The sequence below is a fragment of the Myxine glutinosa genome, chromosome 13, assembly GCF_964187855.1.
Source record: "Myxine glutinosa chromosome 13, kmMyxGlut1.1, whole genome shotgun sequence".
Taxonomy (NCBI): Eukaryota; Metazoa; Chordata; class Myxini; order Myxiniformes; family Myxinidae; genus Myxine; species Myxine glutinosa.
The window spans coordinates 16,782,401-16,804,228 of record NC_136273.1 but is presented as its reverse complement, the minus strand read 5'-3'; the positions used below and the strand labels follow the sequence as shown (position 1 = coordinate 16,804,228).

Genomic DNA, 21,828 nt, shown 5'->3' with positions numbered 1-21,828 from the left:
GCTGTTGAATACAGAGAATGAATGGGATGGCAACATAGAGAGTAACCCAGTTTTAGGACCGGCAGAGAAGATAACTGAGAAGGAAGTTGAGGAAGCGATAAAAGCAATGAAGAGTGGAAAAGCGGGAGGGCCGACGGGAGTTGTGGGAGATATGTTGAAGGCAGCAGGAAGTTGGGGTGTGAAGAGAATGACAGAGATCTGTAATCTGGTGGTGAAAGAAGGCCGCATTCCAGTGGATTGGGAACTGAGTACCCTCGTCCCTCTATACAAGGGGAAAGGTGACCCTCTGGAGTGTGGCTCGTACCGAGCGATAAAGTTATTGGAGCATGGAATGAAGGTATTGGAAAGGATGTTGGAAAGGAGGATAAGGAAGAAAGTGAAGATTGACGAAATGCAGTTTGGATTTATGCCAGGAAGAGGAACGACAGATGCACTTTTCATTGTGAGGCAGTTGCAGGAGAAGTACATGGATAAGAGGAAGAAGTTGTTTTTTGGGTTTGTTGATCTGGAGAAAGCATTCGATAGGGTTACACGCAAAGTATTGACATGGGCATTGAGGAAGTTAGGAGTGGAGGAATGGTTGATCAGAGTAGTGATGGCAATGTACAAAAGAGCACGCACAGCTGTAAGGACGAAGGACGGGAACAGTGGTGAGTTTGAGGTGAAGGTGGGAGTGCATCAGGGGTCGGTACTAAGTCCACTACTATTTGTAGCTGTGATGGAGGTGCTGGCTCAGAACGTAAAGGAGGGTTTACCGTGGGAGTTGTTGTATGCAGATGATCTGGTGTTGATTGCGGAAAGTATGGATGGACTGAAGGAAAAGATGAACAAGTGGAAGGAATGTATGGAGACAAAAGGTCTGAAGGTGAATATCGGAAAGACAAAGGTGATGGCAAGTGGTAAAGCATGTGGTGAGGTGGAAAGAACTGGGAAGTGGCCGTGTGCTGTGTGCAGGAAGGGTGTCGGAGTGAACTCCATTCAGTGTACAATGTGCGCTGAGTGGGTTCATCAAAAATGTAGTGGTCTGAGAGGGTCATTAACCAGTGTGGCAGCTACATTCAAATGTAAGGTGTGCGCAGAGGGAGCTGCAGATGGAGGAAATGTTGAGTTGGATCTTGGAGATGGCGTGAAGCTGGAAGGTGTGAAAACATTTTGCTACCTCGGAGACATGCTGAATGGAGAAGGTGGATCAGACTCGGCAACAGTTGCTAGAGTGAGATGTGCATGGAAGAAGTTTCGGGAACTGAGTGGCGTGCTGATGAGGAGGAGAGTGTCGCTGAAGCTGAAGGGAAAGGTGTATGCTGCATGTGTGAGAAGTGTTGTGATTTATGGGAGCGAGACATGGGTAATGAACGTAGAGCAGCAACGAAGGCTGGAAAGGGTGGAAATGCGAATGGTTCGATGGATGTGCGGAGTATCGTTGAGAGAGAGGAGGACAAATGATGAATTGCGAAAGATGATGGGAATATTGCCTGTGATTGATGCTGTGAAGAGGAACAGGTTGAGATGGTTTGGTCATGTATTGAGGAAGGATGAAAGTGACTGGTTGAGAAGAGTGATGGAAGTTAATGTAGAAGGAAGTAGAGGACGGGGAAGACCGAGAAAGACTTGGCTAAAGATGGTGGAAGAAGAAATGCGGGCAAGGGGGTTAACAAGGAGAGATGCAGAAAATAGGGCAAAATGGAGAAGATTGTCATGGGGACCGCAAGGCTAACCCCCGCTCTAGCAGGGAAAATTGCCTTAAAATGCATGTTGTTGTTGTTGTTGTTGTAGTTTGTTCTGTGTGTCTTGTCCCTGGGTTAATTAAGTTTGTATAAGCTTGCGTTGCACTGTGTCTAATATCTTCTGTAAATTATTTTCTTATCTTTCCTTCTTCCTTGGTTATTTTGAGTATGTAAATAGTAGGAATAAATTTAGTAGTATTTCCAACCTTTTTGTCTTCTTCTTCTTCACATCCGTGTCGCCTTTGTCTTTTCCATATTGAATATCTGTGGCGCGATCCGGCCAACGTTCGGGAATCGGGTTAGTCGGGGTAACTGTTAGGGCCGCGGGGTCTCCGCTCGGCAAAACCAACATCTTATCCGCGGTCCGTAACAATATATATATATATATATATATATATATATATATATATATATATATATATATCCAAAAAGTCCTGTACAACTTCGGTTGTTAATATATTTAATACAGTACCACAAATGATATAATGATACCCTTTGTTTTATATATTACAAAAACTCAAAAAGTTTTCTTTATTTTCAGGTCTGGTGGTTTCATCTCAAGGAAAATGGTGACCCCACAGGAGAAAAGTCAGTGTGTCTAATGTTTCATCGAGAGGAGATCCAACACGCAAGTTCAGGGTAATTTCTTTCATGGTATGGAAGGAATCTGCCACCGTGGACTAGTATCAGTGAATGGTACAAGAGGTTTAAGGAGACTGGAAATTGTCAGAAACAGAAAAGTACCGGTCAACCAAGCACAAGTGCAGCAGACGTTTAACGAGTGTGTGAATCATTTCAACAAAGTCCCAGAAAATCAATCTGTCACGCATCCAGAGAACTGGGACTACCAACCACCACTGTACACATAATTTTGCATGAAAGACTGAAGCTTTATGCCTATAAGGTGCACATTCTGCAGGAACTCAACACCAAATGATGGAACCAAACACAAGGAGTTTGCCTTGGAAATGCTCAATCGCATCGAGGTTGACGAAGATTGCCTGACAAAAGTAATGTTCACAGACGAAGCTTGCTTTCATGTATTGGGGAAGGTCAACTAGCACAATGTGAGGATCTAAGTCTCTGAAACCCCCCTCGTGGTCAATAAACACATGGGCGACAGTCCAAAAGTCAATGTGTGGTGTGACCTTCTCCATGACCTCTTGGTGGGTCCGTTCTTTTGTGGAGGATACAGTGACCTCAATAGTTTACATGAATATGTTGGAAGGATTCGCCTTCAAACAAATTGAAGACCTGCAACCTGATATTTTTCAACAGAACGGTGCTCCCCCTCATTGGGCCTTCGTCATTTGAGTCGTCCTGAATGAAAAATTTCGAGGTCGCTGGATTGGCCGAGAAGGACCAACCTCCTGGCCTCCACGATCACCAGACATAACCCCCCTTGATTTTTTTCTGGGGGGTTTGTCATCGATGTTGTCGACAACACCAAGGTGGCAAACCTGCAGGATCTCCGTTCTCTGGTCACAGCTGCATTCACACTGGTAGATGCAAACATGCTGAGTGAGCCAAACATGGCAAGAACCTGTGTATCGCCTTGATGTCCTGCGCGCGACAAATGGAGTTCATATTAAAGTGTATTGATGGCGTGCACAAAACTTTGACTTCCTGTATCATATAAACCAAACGGTATCGTTGTATCATTTGTGGTGCTAAATATATTTACAACCAAAGTTGTCCGGACCTTTTTGAAACACTGTGTGTGTGTGTGTGTGTGTGTGTGTGTGTGTGTGTGTGTGTGTGTGTGTGTGTGTGTGTGTGTGTTTGTCTCACCATTAAAGCTGCAGGATTAGCTGCCTTTGCTGCCTTGTGGAGGGCAGTAAGTCCGTCCCGTGATCGAAAGTCTAGGTGAGCTCCACCAGCTTTTAGCACCCGAATAATTGGTGAGCTGGCATACAGCTGGGCAGCCAGTGTCAGAGGACACTCTTGAATATGGTCAGACAGACAAGAGAAACTATTAGCCAAGTTGGACATCTTAGTTCAATCATAGTATCTCACAGTGCAACAGATATCCATTTTCCTTCATTCACGTTATCTCAGAAGCATTCTCTTTCTGCTGTGATTTCTAAACCATGTTTATTCTGACAACTCAAGATCCTTCATAGTCGTCCTCTGTCTTATCACCTCGCACCTCACCTCACCCCTTACCACTCCCAACATTCACTTCTTTCCCATGATCTAGCAAATCTGTATCTGCAGACTCATTATTATGGAGCTTAGAAATCAGGGTCATAAGGAGAGATTGGTGGCAGCAGAGTCACCACAGATATCTCCTATTGGTTTAGCTTCCTCAAGTAAAGTTCATTGCTGATATAATAGTGTATCATGCTTTTGATATGCAGCAATTGCACTGCATTATAATATCAAACAAAATCCAATGTAGTGTGATGCGTCTATGTTAAAAGCATGGTGCACTGTAAGGTAATGCTTGCTTGTATATGCAAAGTAGCATGCTTAGAAAGTAGAAAGAATGGTGAATGAGGGAAGTGACAAAGCCAGGTGAAATTTGAAAGCTAGTAATTCGATTTATTGTAATTTTTTCCTGTACAAACGCAAGGAGCAGGCCCAGAAATGCTCAGTCATTGATCCATCGGGCTGGCAGAATGGCAGAGAGATACGCACATTACCCTTCTAAGCTGTTTAGCCTGGGTTCGAATCCCGACCCAGCTATAAACTAACATCCGGTGTTTCACAGGCATGGCGATTCATCAATGTGTGTGCTGTCCATCGGATGGACATTAAACGGGCTTCACGTCTACCGGCATTCGTTGGTCGACATTAAAGATCCCATGGTGCCCTTCGCGAAGAGTAGGCGAGACCAAATTGCAAATTTGCCAGCATTTTGCCATTTGTCGGCACCATTACCAAATTCCAAATTTCTGCCTGAACCTACGTAGGGCAGGACAGCCGCACCCGCAGCCAATGATGCTACCCCGCAGTCTCGTGCTGCATACGATAGAAGAAGATTGATCCATCAAAGCATGATGATATAGACTGTCATGCAAGTTTCATATTCACATGAAGTCCAGGTGTCATCCCAGATAAAATACAGCATTGATTGCCAAAATTATAAGTTAGCTTGCCAATATCGCAAATAAAGTTGGTAGGGCCAATTTTGATCATGATCAGATCAGAAACAAATTTGATCATTCCCACCAACAGAATATGCAAATAAACCAAAAAGGCAATGTGGATGAAACATGGATTATGTGTCAAAGGCTTCTTCCTGTACTCATATCATTTTGTTTTCCGATACAAGTCAGCATTGCCTGAATAGGAAATGACATACAAATCCATAATATCACAACCAAATAACTGGACAATATATCAATAAGTATGATTGGATAACTTTTTTTAAATATGGTGAAAAATCGCACCTGTATTTATGATGACGTTAGAAAGGCAAATAACCTATACATCCCCGTATATACACGTCCCCGTATATACGTATATACACGTATATATACGTATATACACGTATATCGTATATACGTCCAAACCTATACGTCCCCCTATCGGATGGAGGATTTTTTCTCTCTCCTTTTTTTTCTGCCGATATCTGAGCTGTATCTGGAATGGAATTTTGCATCAAGAAAGGGAATAAAAGTACGCGGGGTTGACGTAATTTCTTTTTTAACTTGACCTAATAAAGTTCATGACGTAATTATAAGCATTTTAACATTTCTTTCACTAAAGATCGACCAATTTGTGTCCAACCCGAATGAAATTGCACTCCCGAGATAGCCTAGATAAACTAGAGCAAGGCGCATTTACACTTAATTAACATCATAAAACTCCGGGTGAAAGGTCAAGGTAAAATGGTGATCAGAAAAAAATGAGTTTTTTGTCATCACTCAATTTTGCCGTAGCAGAATCTCAAAGACAGCTTGGGCTTCCAAGATGTTCTTGCACCATAATAGTAGACCTGCACTGAAGTTATGCACCTGATATTTGATCATTGCGTGCTGCATGCTGAAGGTCAAACTGAGTGGTGAAAGTTCTTTTTGAAAAGTGTTGACTCTTTTTGTAAGCTGTAAATAAGCAACACTGGAACCACCACTCAAAGATGGGATAGAAGGGGGAGTGAGCGGAATGAAGGTAGGCATGAGTGGGTCGAGGGTGAGGGAGCAGTGAGTTGAGTGGGAGAGAGGAGTCGAGTGTGGAGGGAGAAAATCTGAGCAGGGGAGGACGGGAGAGAGTGGAGAAGTGTGTGTGTGTGTGTGTGTGTGTGTGTGTGTGTGTGTGTGTGTGTGTGTGTGTGTGTGTGTGTGTGTGTGTGTGTGTGTGTGTGTGTGTGTGTGTGTGTGTGTGTGTGTGTGGTGCACAGCGGGGGTCTTCAACATGCATGTGGGAGTAGCAGAATCAGGTGCAGAGGAATGTGTTGGTAAATTTGGTTGGGGTATGAGGACTAGAAAGGGCCAAGAGCTGGTGGATCTGGTGGTATGGAATGGGATGGCCAAAGCTGATTCTTGTTTTAGAAGTGGGACAGTCACAAAATTACTTACAGGGGTGGATTGCATAGAACGGAGTTGAATTTGTTGGGAGTGAAGAAGCAACAGTTGTGAAGGATCAAGGACTTAGTAGTAAGGTGGTGGCGGAGAGCATGTCACCATGCAGCAAATGCTGTGGTGTTTGTTGTACGCAGGAAATTAAGAGCAGGGGAAGGAAGATGATCAGGTGAGGGAAGGGCAGGGACAACCTTGCCTGGTAGTACAAGGTAGAAAAGCATCCCCATAGCATGATGCTGCCACCACCATGCTTCGCAGTAGGGATGGTGTTAGATGGGCGATGAGCTGTGCTCGGTTTCTGTCAGACGTAGGACTTTGCATTCAGGTCAAACAGTTCAATTTTCATCTCATCAGACCACAGATCTCATTTGCTTCATGCTGTCAGTTTTCATGTGCCATGTGGTGAGGTGGAAAGAACTGGGAAGTGGCCATGTGCTGTGTGCAGGAAGGGTGTCGGAGTGAATTCCATTCAATGTACAATGTGCGCTGAGTGGATTCATCAAAAATGTAGTGGTTTGAGAGGGTCATTAACCAGTGTGGCAGCTACATTCAAGTGTAAGGTGTGCACAGAGGGAGCTGCAGATGGAGGAAATGTTGAGTTGGATCTTGGAGACGGCATGAAGCTGGAAGGTGTGAAAACATTTTGTTACCGAGGAGACATGCTGAATGGAGAAGGTGGATCAGACTCGGCAACGGTTGCTCGAGTGAGATGTGCATGGAAGAAGTTTCGGGAACTGAGTGTCGTGCTGACGAGGAGGGGAGTGTGTCGTTGAAGCTGAAGGGAAAGGTGAATGCTGCATGTGTGAGAAGTGTTATGATTTATGGGAGCGAGACATGGGTAATGAACGTAGAGCAGCAACGAAGGCTGGAAAGGGTGGAAATGTGAATGGTTCGGTGGATGTGTGGAGTATCGTTGAGAGACAACATGCATTTTAAGGCCATTTTCCCTGCTAGAGCAGGGGTTAGCCCGAAATGATGATGGGAATAGACAAATGATGAATGTTGTCCCGAGGAAGACAAATGATGAATTGCGAAAGATGATGGGAATAGAGCCTGTGATTGATGCTGTGAAGAGGAACAGGTTGAGATGGTTTGGTCATGTGTTGAGGAAGGATGAAAGTGACTGGTTGAGAAGAGTGATGGAAATGAATGTAGAAGGAAGTAGAGGACGGGGAAGACCGAGAAAGACTTGGCTAAAGATGGTCGAAGAAGAAATGCGGGCAAGGGGGTTAACAAGGGGAGATGCAGAAAATAGGGCAAAATGGAGAAGATTGTCATGGGGACCACAGGGCTAACCCCCGCTCTAGCAGGGAAAATGGCCTTAAAATGCCTGTTGTTGTTGTTGTTGTTGTCAGTTTTCACGTGCATTTTTGCACACCTGGTGTGCTGTCATGTGCCTTTTTTCAGGAGTGGTTTTTACCTGACATGACCTCTGACCTTTGACGATGAAATCTCATCAGATCATCTTTGCGTCATAATACATTACATGACCAAAGGTATGCGGACACCTCTTCTAATTAGTGGATCTGGCTGTTTGAGCCACACCTATTGCTGACAGGTATATATACTGATCAAAATAAACTTATCACTTTCATTTTTTGAAATGTGCAGCTTTACAAACACGTTTCTTCAATTTGCAATGGCTGATTATGTAACGGGAACTTCACTTCAATCACCTGGTTGATCAACAATGGCATGCTTGAGTGGTTCTGTGTAGGGATCTTTCCCTTTAAAAAATGACCCTCATAATGAAATTCTTCAGTTCTCATGGTTAGACATTCATTTACTGCTGTCTCTAGTCACTCTAGAGGCTTCTGACAGGGAAAACAAGAAAATTCAGATGCCACGCCTGAAATCTGAACAACGTTTAAGGGCAATTGGGATGCTTGAGGCTGGTGTAAGCCAGCGAACAATTGCCCGTCTTGGTTGCTCACAGCCTGCAATTTCCAACCTGTCCAGGCATTACGGTGAAACTGGAACTGTGAATGATGGTCCACGAAGAGGAAGACCACGGGTAACCACCCCAAACCAAGACCGCTGGATTGTGCTGCAGCATCTTCGTGATGGTTTCCGCCCTGCGACGCAAACAGCTGCAGTGACAAAAGGTCGCCACAACAACCGCATCAGTGTCTCTACTGTGCGGAGGCGCTTGAGAAGTTGGGGCATGGTGGCAAGACGTCCTTGCAGAGGTCCAATATTGAACGCAGTGCATTGGCGGAACAGACTAAGATGGTGTCTGCAGCATCGCCGCTGGACAAAGCAACAGTGGAGTGCAGTCTTGTTCAGCGATGAGTCCAGATTTTGCCTCCATGCTGCTGATGGGCATCAACGGGTATGGTACAGAAGTGGGGAAAGGTATGCATCATGCTGTATTCACCAGATCAATCGTTGGGGAGGACCCAGTGTGATGATATGGGCCGGCATTTCCACCTGTTTCAGGACACCTCTGGTCGTCATCGAAGGCAATCTCAGTAGTCAGCGTTATGTCAATGAAGTTTTGAGACCTCATCTGCTGCCATTTCTCCAGGCTCATCCTGACATCGCAGTTTTCCAGCAGGACACTCTCCACACTCAAGAATGAACTCTCAAACGTGTCTCCTTCCTCCAAATCCAGGTGGCGTCTGGTCAAATTTGTTTCTGGTGTTTGTTCCCCCTCCATCCCCTCCCTTACTTCAAATGGCTACACAGTTGACACCGCACGTGACAAAGCCGAATGCCTCAACTCTGTGTTTGCCTCAAAATATTGTGTCCCAAACCCATCTCTCTCTGTTCCCACCTTACCCAGTTGAACCCAACTGCTCCTGGACTCTGTGTCCTTCTCTCCTGACAAGGTGGAGAAGTTTTTGTCAAACCTCGACTCTGATTCTGCAACTGGACCAGACGGCATCAACCCACGGGTCCTAAAATCCTGCTCTGCCGCTCTATCTCACCCTCTCTCAGTTATTTTCACCCTCTCGTTTGCTCAAGGTCATCTGCCAGCATCTTGGAAATCAGCAAACATTACCGCTTTATACAAAAAATGTGCAAAAACAGATCCATGCAACTACGGACCAATCAGCCTGCTCCCAATTATCAGCAAAGTCATGGAATCCATCATTGCTTCGGATATCAAATCCTTCTCCGATCATCAATCGGAGCTTGATCTCCGATCATCAATTTGGATTCAGACCATGTCACTCTACTCTGGACATGCTGCTTCTGCTGTCTCAACAATGGATGGAGGTCCTCAATGCCAAACAGGAAATCAGAGCTTTCTCCCTTGACATATCACATGCCTTCGATACGGTCTGGCACCCAGCTCTGCTCACCAAACTCTCCTATTGTATCCATGGAAATCTCCACGCATGGCTTGCGGACTTCCTCTCTGGTCGTAGTCAGGCAACGTGTGGCCCTGAATGGATTTCTCTCATCTCCCCTCCTGTTCTGTCTGAAGTTCCCCAAGGTAGTGTTCTGGGTCCTGTGCTTTTTCTGGTCTTCATCAATGATCTCTCCGACTCTCTGTAAAATCCTCTCTATCTCTTTGCTGATGACTTCACTCTCTGCCGCTCCATTCCTCATCCATCAGATCGGCAGTCTGCAGCCTCCTCACTCTCTGCAGACCTGGACAAAATCACAGACTGGTCAAACAAGTGGAACATGTCTTTCAATCCTGACAAATCTCACACTCTTACTATGTCTCTCCGAAAAGACCGATTGGAAAACCCTCCCATCTACTTTCTCAACAATCCTCTCCAAGAAGTTCTGTCACTCAAGCTTTTGGGTCTCACGATGTGCCATGATATTTCTTGGGAAAACCACATTTCCAAACTGGCCTCCAAAGCCAGTGGCCGCCTGGGCATCCTCCGTCGTGCGAAGTCCTTCCTTGGCACACCTGAGCTCCTCACCACATACAAGGCTTTCATCCGCAGCTCAATGGAATACTGTTTCCCCCTCTGGGTCGGTGCGCCTGCCTCACACCTAGCTCGGCTTCACGCTGTTGAAACCAAAGCTTTGAGAATCATTGGAATCTCCTGCGATGAAGCTAACTCCGAGGGCCTTTCACTCATTCACCGCAGGCAGGTTGGTGGTCTGTCTGTCTTCTACAGACTCCTCTCCGGCCTTGCGCCCCCAGCTCTCTCTGTGCTATGTCCCCCAAATATTCCTACAGGTCGCACAAGATCTGCCAGCAACCCTCTTATTGTTAAACTGCCAAAATCTAGGCTCTCTGCTCACCTTCACTCTTTCATTCTCCTTTTGTCCCGCCTCTGGAACAAACTCCCCCACTCCCTTCAATCCCACTCCTCCCTCCAGGTCTTTAAAACAGCTGTTCACCACCATCTCTTATCTTCCCCCATCCAAAACCTTGATCTTTTCTACCCCCGCTAATTCACCCCAGAAACACTTTTTTGAAATTCCAACTTCTTTTCTGGAAGTCCTTGCAGTGTCCATATGTTTTATACCTCTCCCACTTCCCCCCAAGCCCTCTCCCTCCCACAGTTCTCTCGATGTCCCTTCTCTCAAATGTTGTGTTTGTGTCCTTCCCCCTCTCTCCCCATCTTGTCGACCGCTCCCCTTATTTTGTGTTTTATGTGTCGGTTTGACTTTTTGTGTGATTAATTTTAGCTCTTTCACGAGCCTCGATCTTGTATCCAAAAAAAAAAAAAAAGGACAATGCTCGACCCCATGCTGCTCGCCTGACAACCAACTTCCTCCAGGAACAGGGTGTTGAAGTGATGCCTTGGATGCCTTATTCCCCGGACCTCAATCCCATTGAGCATTTATGGGATGAGCTTGGTCGACGTCTTGCATCGAGGAGATCAACAGCTGTCAATCGGGAAATGCTCATTTAAGGCTTGCAGGAGGAGTGGGACAGACTTCCCCAGGATCACATCAGACACCTGGTACAGAGCATGCTTCGGAGGTGTACAGCTTGCATCACAGCTCAGGGAGGACACACACGATATTGAGGACTGCTGTCATTCTGTCCTTGGCTGTTCGGAGTGTTGTGTCCATTCCTGTGTCATTTTGTTTTGACGGTATTCAGGTGCGTGGCTTTGTGTTGCAGTGCTGTGACTTTTGTTGCACCACACCTTGTGATGTTCATGCTTTTTGCTTTGTTGTGACTGAGGCAACCTCTTGTGTATTGACATGTGTGTAGTAAAGATAGCTGAACTTTACCTGTGTTGAAATATTTTTCATTTTTGAATGGAGGATTTCAATGAGTATCCTTCTAAAGATTTGATAAGTTTATTTAGATGTTGAATTTATAATCAAACACACAGCCATGCAATCTTCATAGACAAACATTGGCATTAGAATGGGCCGTACTGAAGAGCTCAGTGACTTTCAACGTGGCACCGTCATGGGATGCCACCTTTCCAACAAGTCAGTTTGTCAAATTTCTGCCCAGCTAGAGCTGCCCCGGTCAACTGTAACTGCTGTTATTGTGAACTGGAAACGTCTAGGAGCAACAACAGCTCAGCCGCGGATGTAGTAAGCCACACAAGCTCACAGAACGGGGCCGCCGAGTGCTGAAGCGCGTAAATATCGTCTGTCCTCGATTGCAACACTCACTACCGCATTCCAAACTGCCTCTGGAAGCAACATCAGCACAACAACTGTTCGTCGGGAGCTTCATGAAATGGGTTTCCATGTACGAGCAGCCGCACACAAGCCTAACATCACCATGCTCAATTTCAAGCGTCGGCTGGAGTGGTGTAAAGCTCACCGCCATTGGACTCTGGAGCAGTGGAAACGCGTTATCTGGAGTGATGAATCATGCTTCACCATCTGGCAGTCCGACGGACTAATCTGGGTTTGGCAGATGCCAGGAGAATGCTACCTGCACGAATGCATAGTGCCAACTGTAAAGTTTGGTGGAGGAGGAATGATGATCTGGGGCTGTTTTTCAGTGTTCGGGCTGGACCCCTTCGTTCCAGCGAAGGGAAATATTAACGCTACAGCATACAATGTCATCCTTAGCCTGTCATCCTTCCGAGGTCGGCTAATTGAGTACCAGTTCACTGGTAATTCCCTGCTTGTCGTAAAAGGCGACAAAAAGGGTTGGCGGCAGGAAGGGCATCCGGCCGTAAAACATTGCTTCAAAAAGGGGACTGAAAAACAACAACAACCACGGTCCCCGAAAAAGGCCAACCCCCGCTCGCGGGGAAAAAATGGCCTCTAAAGGTGGGTTTTTTTTTTGGTTTTTTTTATACAATGACATTCTAGACGATTGTGTGCTTCCAACATTGTAGCAACAGTTTGGCGAAGGCCCTTTCCTGTTTCAGCATGACAATGGTCCCGTGCACAAGGTGAGGTCAATGCAGAAATGGTTTGTCGAGATTGGTGTGGAAGAACTTGACTGGCCTGCACAGAGCTGTGTGTGTGTGTGTGTGTGTGTGTGTGTGTGTGTGTGTGTGTGTTTGTGTGTTTGTGTGTGTGTCAACCCCTTCGAACTCCTTTGGGATCAATTGGAACTCCGACTACGAGCCAGGCCTAATCGCCCAACATCAGTGTCCGAACTCACTAATGCTCTTGTGGCTGAATGGAAGCAAATCCCCGCAGCAATGTTCCAACATCTAGTGGAAAGCCTTCCCAGGAGAGTGGAGGCTGTTACATCAGCAAAGGAGGGGACCCAACTCCATGTTAATGCCCATGATTTTGGAATGAGATGTTCGATGTTCGGGTGTCCACATACTTTTGGTCATGTAGTGTATATACAGTACTTGTACTTTGTATGGGCAAAACGCCATCACTGGTTCACAAGTTAGCTCAGTAACAGAATTTTTACTTAACGGGACCTCTGAAATTTGACCCCTTGACCCCATAATGTAATCAATTTATCTTCACATCATTACACATACTTGTATGAAGTTTGACTCTGTTCCTTTCATCTATTCTTGAGTTATCGCGGAAACGAAAACCGATCACGGACGGATGGATGGACGTACAACTGGACGGATAACCCGAAAACATAATGCCTCTGGCAACTTCGTCACTGAACACATAAAATCATGGCAAAATCTTCACTGTTTAACTTTTGCATTAACCAATTTTGAAGCATAAAAGAAGAAAAAAAGAAACATATCCATTAATTGGGATTACGCCTGTTGTGTCAGGCTCACAATCCCTATCGTTAGAACAATTTAAAATGAGAGCATCAATTCTTACCCACAACGACTGTATGAATCTACTGCAATGAATCACCTAAACAAACCGGCCATTAGCAAGTCCTCAAAATAAATTTTACAAATGACTGTTTGCCTGGTTAAATGACCCACCTCCAGAGTCAGGATCGTGGAAGTTTGGATCAAGCCCTCGGTCTAGCATCTTCTTGGCCTTCTCCAATGATAGGTTTTGTATGTAACCCATAAACCTCCTCAGGTTAACCTAGACAAATGAATAGGAACTAATGATAATTGGGCCAATCCTGTTGAAAGAAAAAGTGTTGATCCCACCGCTGCTCTCACATTGGAATACCAGAAGAAGAAAAAACAATATCCATTTGGTACATAGGTCAAACATTGCACTTTTAAAATGTACACCAAAAACAGACATGTCAACACAACTGGAATTTCTCTGAACACCAAGGTTGGCAGCTTGTTGTCTATAATTTGTCGTGATTCATGGCAATTTCGTTCTCTTATACATAATAACGAGAACTTGCCACTGTCCAAGTGTAAGATTTGTGTGACAAGTGATGTGTCTCTTGCCAGTTGGTGCATCCTAAAAGAGTGATCTGAAAGTTACATTTTAAAATGCCAACACATTTGCTATTAATCCCATTTAAACTGCCTGATGAACTCCTTAAATAACGAGGGACATTGACTATGCCAGGCCAATCATATGAAGGCATGCCACCTGCTGTAAGGTCGTGCTTAATTGCATGGAACAAAGGGAAGGATGTACAGCATATCAAATCAGCACAGAATTACTACCATAAGCCAAAGGCTTTTTGGCATTGGGGTTGTCAACATTTACATAGTCTACCTTTGCCTGTATTTGGCAGTTGGTTAATTCTGGTAGTCCCCCCCCCCCCCCATCTTTCACCCCCTCAATCCTTCTTCTAGTCTCCTCATCATTGAAACAGAGCAATTACCAGCCTCAGTATAGTGGAAAGGACTGACACAATATCATTCTACATTCTTTCTAGAAGCCATCTGCTGCACATTTTCCTCACACATGAACACATTTTCTTCAAAGCCCCCAAAACTGCTTCAAACCACTTCATGAACGTCTGAGACAAAATATTGTGCCAAAACCTGAGGCTGTCACAAGCCCATTCTCTTCACAGGTGCCCAAAAATGGATTTGAACAGGTTTTGTGAATGCCTGCAAATGTATATTGCACCAGGACCCAGGCCGAAGGCGGTTCCTCACATGGAGTGGGGATGAGGATCGAGCGAAGTGGGTTTTGAGGCTCTATTAATGGCAGTGCAGAAAGCCTCTTATGCAGAAGGGGGTAGAAAATACTGGGAGGATCGGAGAATCGAAGCTTGAGAGGGTTACGGACTCTGTTGGGTGCTCGATTGTTATTATTTCCACGAATGCGAATCCTCTCATCCTTCTTGTCTTTTCCATGTCTCATAATAAACCTGAAGCTGAAAATTTGATGGCAAAAGCTCAAATGGTAAAAACATTATGGCCCGGACAGACAGACAGACAGACACATAAGAGTGATTGCCAAGCCCCGTCTTCCACTGCGCTAGGGACGGGCTAATAAACCTTGGGGATTTTATCACCGACTACAAAAACCCTTGCATTGGTTCTTCAAGAAAGCACATCAGTAAATATTAAACTACACAATTACATATTAAGCAAGAGTATATCATTGTACACCGCCCCTTTCCCATTCCATCTCCAGCACTGCACGACATCATGACACACGCTGAAAGGGAGTACTAGGTTGCCACTGTTTGTTTTCTTGATTGTTTTCGTGATTGTTTCTTCTTTGTTTGACTGTTTGTCTGGACGATATCTCAGCCATCCTTTGAGCTAGGAAGCTGAAATTTGGGCACAATAGTGAGTACGTGCTTCGGCAAAAACAGTATTTTTTGATTAATCAATTAATTGATTAATTACTTCATTATTATCGATTTAATAAGTACTTATTTATTTTCGTTCTCATCTGGGCAATATCTCAGGCACTCTTTGAGCTACAATGCTGATATTTGGACATTACAGTGAACAAGTGATTTGGCTATAAAATGTATTTTTGATTTATTGATTAATCAAGTAATAAAAAAAAAATTAATCAATTAATTATTCAATATTTTGATTAATCAATTATTTAATTAATTTTCAAAACGTTACAGCTTTGGATGAAACACTGGTGGTTGAGGTATGATGTTAGCCAATTGAGTAAGAAATTAATTATTTTACTATTAGTACAGTCGTGGCCAAAACATTAGCACCCTTGCACTTATTTCAAATAACTCACACTTTTCTCTGAAAATAAGTTGAAATTGACAAAAGTATTTGGTCTCCACAATTCTTTATTTCAATGTTAATATTACAGCACCTTTGTTTTTGATTCAGAACCTATTATCTATCTATAATTCCAGTAATCTCTGTGTGTATGTTTGTTTGTACGTTTGTTTGTTTGTATGTCTGTGACCGCTGTTTCTCGACAACTACCGGTCCGATATACTTGAAACTTGCCAGGTATATTGCTGGGGACCCGAGGATGTGCCTTTTCAAGGTTTTAAATTAATCGCAGAAGTACTTACCGAGCTATGTCCAAAAAACGATTCAACCAATCAGAGAGCAGCGAGCTATCACGTGTGCCGAACGTGGCGAACACACTCTGCCTCGGATGGCACATTTGAGAGCGTATTCATTTATTTCCCGTCGGCAAACTATGTTGCCGTTAAACTATGTTTTAAAACTAATTATAAAACTAATTAAAACTAATTTGCGATTCATCGTAACTGCGATTTGCGAACTTCCGGACAGTGAGGACTGACTTCCGGCATCCAATCACAGAACGCGTTATTGCGTAGGCGTGGCCGATGTGAGAGCGAGCAGCGAGCCGAGCCCAGCGCGTGCGCCATTACGGTACGTAATTCGATTTCTTCCGGAGAAAATAATAATTTCTCGATTTCTTATGCGCATTATTTCTCCCAATTCAGTCAGAGCGAAGGGCGGAAGCGAAGAGCGTTGTTTTTTTTGTTTACGGGCGTACGGGCGGGGTAGAGCGTACGGGTAGCGTTTTTTTTTTTTTTTGGCACATTTGAGAGCGTATTCATTTATTTCACGTTGGCAAACTATGTTGCCGCTATGTTGCCGTTAAACTATGTTTTAAAACTAATTAAAACTAATTTGCGATTCTTTCGCTTTCCTGCGCATTTGTGCACGCTATGGCGATTTCTTTACCAAACTCCGCTAGCCGTTAGCTTTGGACCAAACCATTTCATGTAAATAGAGGGGGGGGATTGTCACCGTACTCGCAAGCCGTTAGCTTTGGACCAAACCATTGCATGTAAATAGAGGGGGGGGGGATATACTTTTAGATATATATATAGTACGGGCATGCCCTAGTATCCGTTTAAATCAGAAAATAAAAAGAAATGGCATTAACAAAATTATTGACACACAAGACCTAATATTTGGTAGCACGGCCTTTGGACAAAATAATGCAGTCAAGCGCTTCTTATAGCCATGAATGAGCTTCCTACACCTCTCTACTGGCAGTTTGGCCCACTCTTCTTGTGCAAACTGCTCCAGTTCTCTCAGATTTGAAGGGTGCCTTCTCCCAACTGCTGTTTTCAGATCTCCCCACAGGTGTTCAATGGGATTTATATCTGGACTCATTGCTGGCCACTTCAGAACAGTCCAGCGTTTTGTCTTGAACCATTCCTGAATGCTTTTTGTAGTGTGTTTGGGGTCATCGTCCTGCTGCAAGACCCATGACCTTCGACGGCGACCCAGCTTTCTGACACTGGGTTGAATATTGTGCTCCAAAATGCCTTGGTAATCTCATTTCATGATGCCATGCACACATTCAAGGCACCCAGTGCCAGAGGCAGCACAGCAACCCCAAAACATCACTGAACCTCCTCCATGTTTGACTGTAGGGAAGGTGTTCTTTTCTTTGAAGGCTTCAATTTTTTTATTTTTTTTGTATACTGAATCGAGGCTCGTGAAAGAGCTAACATTTATTTCACAAAAAAATCAACCAGACAAACAAAATATATAAAAAATGGGAGCGGAGGAAAAGATGGGGAGAGAAGGGGAAGCACACAAACACAACATTTGAGAGAAGGGAGATGTGTGGGAGGGAGAGGGCTTGGGGGGAGGAGGCTTGGGGGGAGGAGATGTGGGAAGGGGGGTGGGGGGGGGGGGGTGGGAGAAGTATAAAACACAAGGACACCAATGACTTCCAGGACAGAAGTTGGTATTTCAAAAAAGTGGATTTGGGGTGAAATTAGTGGGGGTAGAAAATATCAAGGTTTTGGATGGGGGAAGATAAGAGATGGTGGTGAACAGCTGTTTTAAAGACCTGGAGGGTGGAGTGGGATTGAAGAGAGTGAGGGAGTTTGTTCCAGAGGCGGGAGAAAAGAGGAATGAAGGAGTGAAGGTGAGCAGAGAGTCTTGATTTGGCAGTTTAACCATAAGATGGTTGCAGGCAGATCTTGTGCGACCTGTAGGAATATTTGGGGGACAGAGACCAGAGAGAGCTGGGGGGTGGGGGGGGGCAAGGCCAGAGAGGAGTCGGTAGAAGACGGAAAGACCACCAACCTGCCTGTGGTGAGTGAGTGAAAGGCCCTTGGAGTTAGCTTCATCGCGGGAGATTCCAATGATGCTGAACGCTTTGGTTTCAACAGCGTGAAGACGAGCTAGGTGTGAGGCAGGAGCCCCAGCCCAGAGGGGAGAGCAGTATTCCATTGAGCTGCAGATGAAAGCCTTTTATGTGGTGAGGAGCTCAGGTGTGCCAAGGAAGGACTTCGCACGACGGAGGATGCCCAGTCGGCGACTGGCTTTGGAGGCCAGATTTGAAATGTGGTTTTCCCAGGAAAGATCATGGCAGATAGTGAGACCCAAAAGCTTGAGTGACAGAACTTCTTGGAGAGGATTATTCAGAAAGTGGATGGGAGGGTTGTCCAGTCGGTCTTTTCGGAGAGACATCGTAAGAGTGTGAGATTTGTCAGGATTGAAAGACATGTTCCACTTGTTTGCCCAGTCTGTGATTTTGTCCAGGTCTGCAGAGAGTGAGGAGGCTGCAGACTGCCGATCTGAGGGATGAGGAATGTAGCGACAGAGAGTAGAGTCATCAGCAAAGAGATAGAGAGGATTTTCAAGAGAGTCAGAGAGATCATTGATGAAGACCAGAAAAAGCACAGGGCCCAGAACACTGCCTTGGGGAACTCCAGCCTGAACAGGAAGAGGAGATGAGAGAAAAACATTCAGGGCCACACGTTGACTACGACTAGAGAGGAAGTCCGCCAGCCATGCATGGCGATTTCCATGGACACCAAAGGAGGAGAGTTTGGTGAGCAGAGCGGGGTGCCAGACCGTATCGAAGGCACGTGATATGTCAAGGGAGACAGCTCTAATTTCCTGTTTGGCATTGAGGACCTCCATCCATTGTTGAGAAAGCAGAAGCAGCATGTCCAGAGTAGAGTGACCAGGTCTGAAACCAAATTGATGATCAGAGATCAAGCCATTGGAGAAGAGGAAAGATTTCATATCTGAAGCAATGATGGATTCCATGACTTTGCTGATAATTGGGAGAAGGCTGATTGGTCTGTAGTTGCTAGGATCTGTTTTTGCACCTTTTTTGTGCAAAGCGGTGATGTTGGCTGATTTCCAAGCAGATGGCAGATGACCTTGAGCAAAAGAGAGGGTGAAGAGAACAGAGAGAGGGAGTGAAAGAGCGGAAGAACAGGATTTTAGGACCCGTGGGCTGATGCCCTCAGGTCTAGTTGCAGAATCAGAGTCGAGGGTTGACAGAAACTTTTCCACCTTGTCAGGAGGAAAGGACACAGAGTCCAGGAGCAGCTGGGTACGACTGGGTACGGTGGGTACAGAGAGGGATGGGTTTGGGACACAAGATTTAGAGGCAAACACAGAACATTCAGTGTTCTGTAAAAAAAAAAAAAAAAAGCTCTAATTTGGTCTCATCTGTCCGCAGGATATTCTCCCAGAAGGATTTTGGCTTGTTCATGTGTGTTTTGGCAAACTCCAGTCGGGCTTTCTTAAGTCACAGTCTCACAGTCTCACAGTCTCTGTGTGTATCTGTGTGTCTCTGCGTGTCTCTGTGTGTCTCTGTGTGTATCTGCGTGTCTCTGTGTGTCTCTGTCTCTCTCTCCCTCCCTCTCCCTCTCACACAGCAGTGGGATCCTCCTGGGTCTCCTACCATAGAACCCCCTTTCATTGAGTTGGCGGCGGATGGTGTGAGTTAAAACTGCCATACTTCGTTTGACCGTTGATCGAGGTGCTTTCTCCACCATTCAAACAATCCTTCGCTGCAATCTTCAAAGTTTTCTCTTTCGGCCACATCCAGGGAGGTTGGCTACAGTGCTATGGGCCTTAAACTTCCTGATAACATTGTGTAAGGTGGACACAGGAACATCAAGGTCTCTGGAGATGGGCTTCTAGCCTTGAGATTGTCCATGCTTGGCTACAATCTTGTGTCTGACCTCCTCGGACAATTCTCTGGTTTTCTTTCTTTTCTCCATGCTCATTGTGATACACGCAGTGACACAAAACAGCAGAATGACTCCATTTCTCTATTTAAACTGGTTGAATGAGTGATTTTTATATTGCAGCACTAGCAACTCACCATAGGTGAGTTCAATTCCAAAGCAAAGGAGAATCACTTGCTTGAAATCTAATTATTTCTAACAACTTCTAAAAGATGTCAATAATATTGTCTGGGCGATTTTAGGATTTGTGTGTGGAATAAGCTAAGATTTAGTATTTTTTTCAGCTTTTTTGTTTAGTTCCACTGCAAACCAAAAAAATACATTTGTGGATACCAAAAGATTTTTTAATTTCTACAATTTTCTGGAAGAAATGGTGCATTATTTGAAAAAAGTGCAAGGGTGCCAAAAATTTTGCCCACGACTGTATTTATTGATTTTAATTACGCAATTCATCAATCAATTATTGTACACCTCACCCTCCAAATACCATCTCTATGTGCTGCACGGTGGCATCGCCGGGCGCCTAAGGTGCCCCAGCAATGCCGCGCACTGGAGGATATGTTATTTATTTATTTGGCATGGGGCAGTGTACTTTGAATGTATCTGTACTTGTTTGCATTTTATTTTGCTCCATGATCAAGTTCTGATGTGGAGAAATTGAGAACTTTCTTGGTTCATGAAAAGACAAAATGAAGAAAATATCAACACTCAGATAATGTTGTATAAAATTACTATCTCTCATCAAAAACGGGAAAAGAATGCAATATACGAAGGCATTATTAATATTTGCATTCTAATTAGTGAACCTGAACAAAAGAGTAGAAATCCACTGCTCTCCATGATAAGCATTGTTCTCGTTTGTGTTTTTTTATCCAGCTTAAATAGCTTTTGATACAATCTTAATTTGTAAGAATGTTTGAAGCTGTTGCAATAGAATCATTAACATATCATATCTTTCACCACTAAGCCTGGTGTTGGCTTAGTGGTTAGGGTGCCGACTTGGGATACTAGGATCCTGCGTTCGAATCCCGGTTGATTGCTGAATTAACGCCAGGGGAGTTGACTCAGCCTGTCATCCTTCTGAGCTCGGCAAATTGAGTACAAGTTCACTGGTAATTCCTTGCATGTCGCAAGAGGTGACTAACAGGGTTGGCGGCAGGAAGAGCATCCGGACCATAAAACATTGCTTCAAAAAAGGGGACCACGGTGCCCAAAAAAGGCCAACCCCTGCTCTGCGGGGGAAAAATGGCCTCTAAAGGTGGTTCATCTTTCACCACTGAAAAGAGAAGAATATTGAAACGAAATCTGTCAATGTGTTTTTTTCTGTATCAACATGTGAGTAAAACTAAAACTAAAAAACAAAACAAAAGAAGGTACAGGACATATATCACTCTACTGTATGAATCTTAATGTTTAGAAAATGCTTTGCAGTTACCTGGTTCAACCCCACCCCATCATAAGCCACTTGGTTTGCATTGAGGTTCTTTAAAAGAGTGTACAACAATGACCAATTGTTACCATGGAGAACATCAACGCACCTTGGTGTGCAGCTTCGACAGCTGTCGTCTGTCTATATATGTTCGGTAAAGACGTCGCTTGTAGCGAAACTGTGGAAAAATGGAGATACAAAATTAACAAACCACAATACACCACGATAGAAGCTGGAAATTTCACAATGTCTCTTTAAAAATGAAAAAAAAAGGAGAGCAAACTTGAGAAAAGGGAATAAAAGAGAGAGAAAAGAAAAAGATGGTACCAAAGTGATCTGGGAAGTTAATTTCAAATCTAAATAAATACAAATGTTCACGTGATACAAAGAAGTCAGATTGGGCAAATGTTTTGAATAAATGGAAGGCAAATACTAAACAACAGAGCATTAATGAAGATGCAAAGCTATTAATAAGTACGACATATATATATATATATATAACTTTAATTCCATTGTTCATTGTTT

General features: G+C 44.4%; 1 protein-coding gene across 1 annotated transcript in view; it reads right to left on the bottom strand.

Annotated features, from left to right (window-relative positions):
• The window catches only part of LOC137438313 (SH3 and multiple ankyrin repeat domains protein 2-like), a 240,678-nt gene that overhangs the window by 137,933 nt on the left and 80,917 nt on the right, over positions 1-21,828 (bottom strand). Inside the window, exons 3-5 of the mRNA XM_078767127.1 lie at positions 21,413-21,481; positions 13,510-13,618; positions 3,516-3,667 (exon numbers count right to left, since the gene is read on the bottom strand). Of these exons, the coding sequence (XP_078623253.1) occupies positions 3,516-3,667; positions 13,510-13,618; positions 21,413-21,481 (330 nt within the window). The remainder of the gene's footprint in view (positions 1-3,515; positions 3,668-13,509; positions 13,619-21,412; positions 21,482-21,828) is intronic.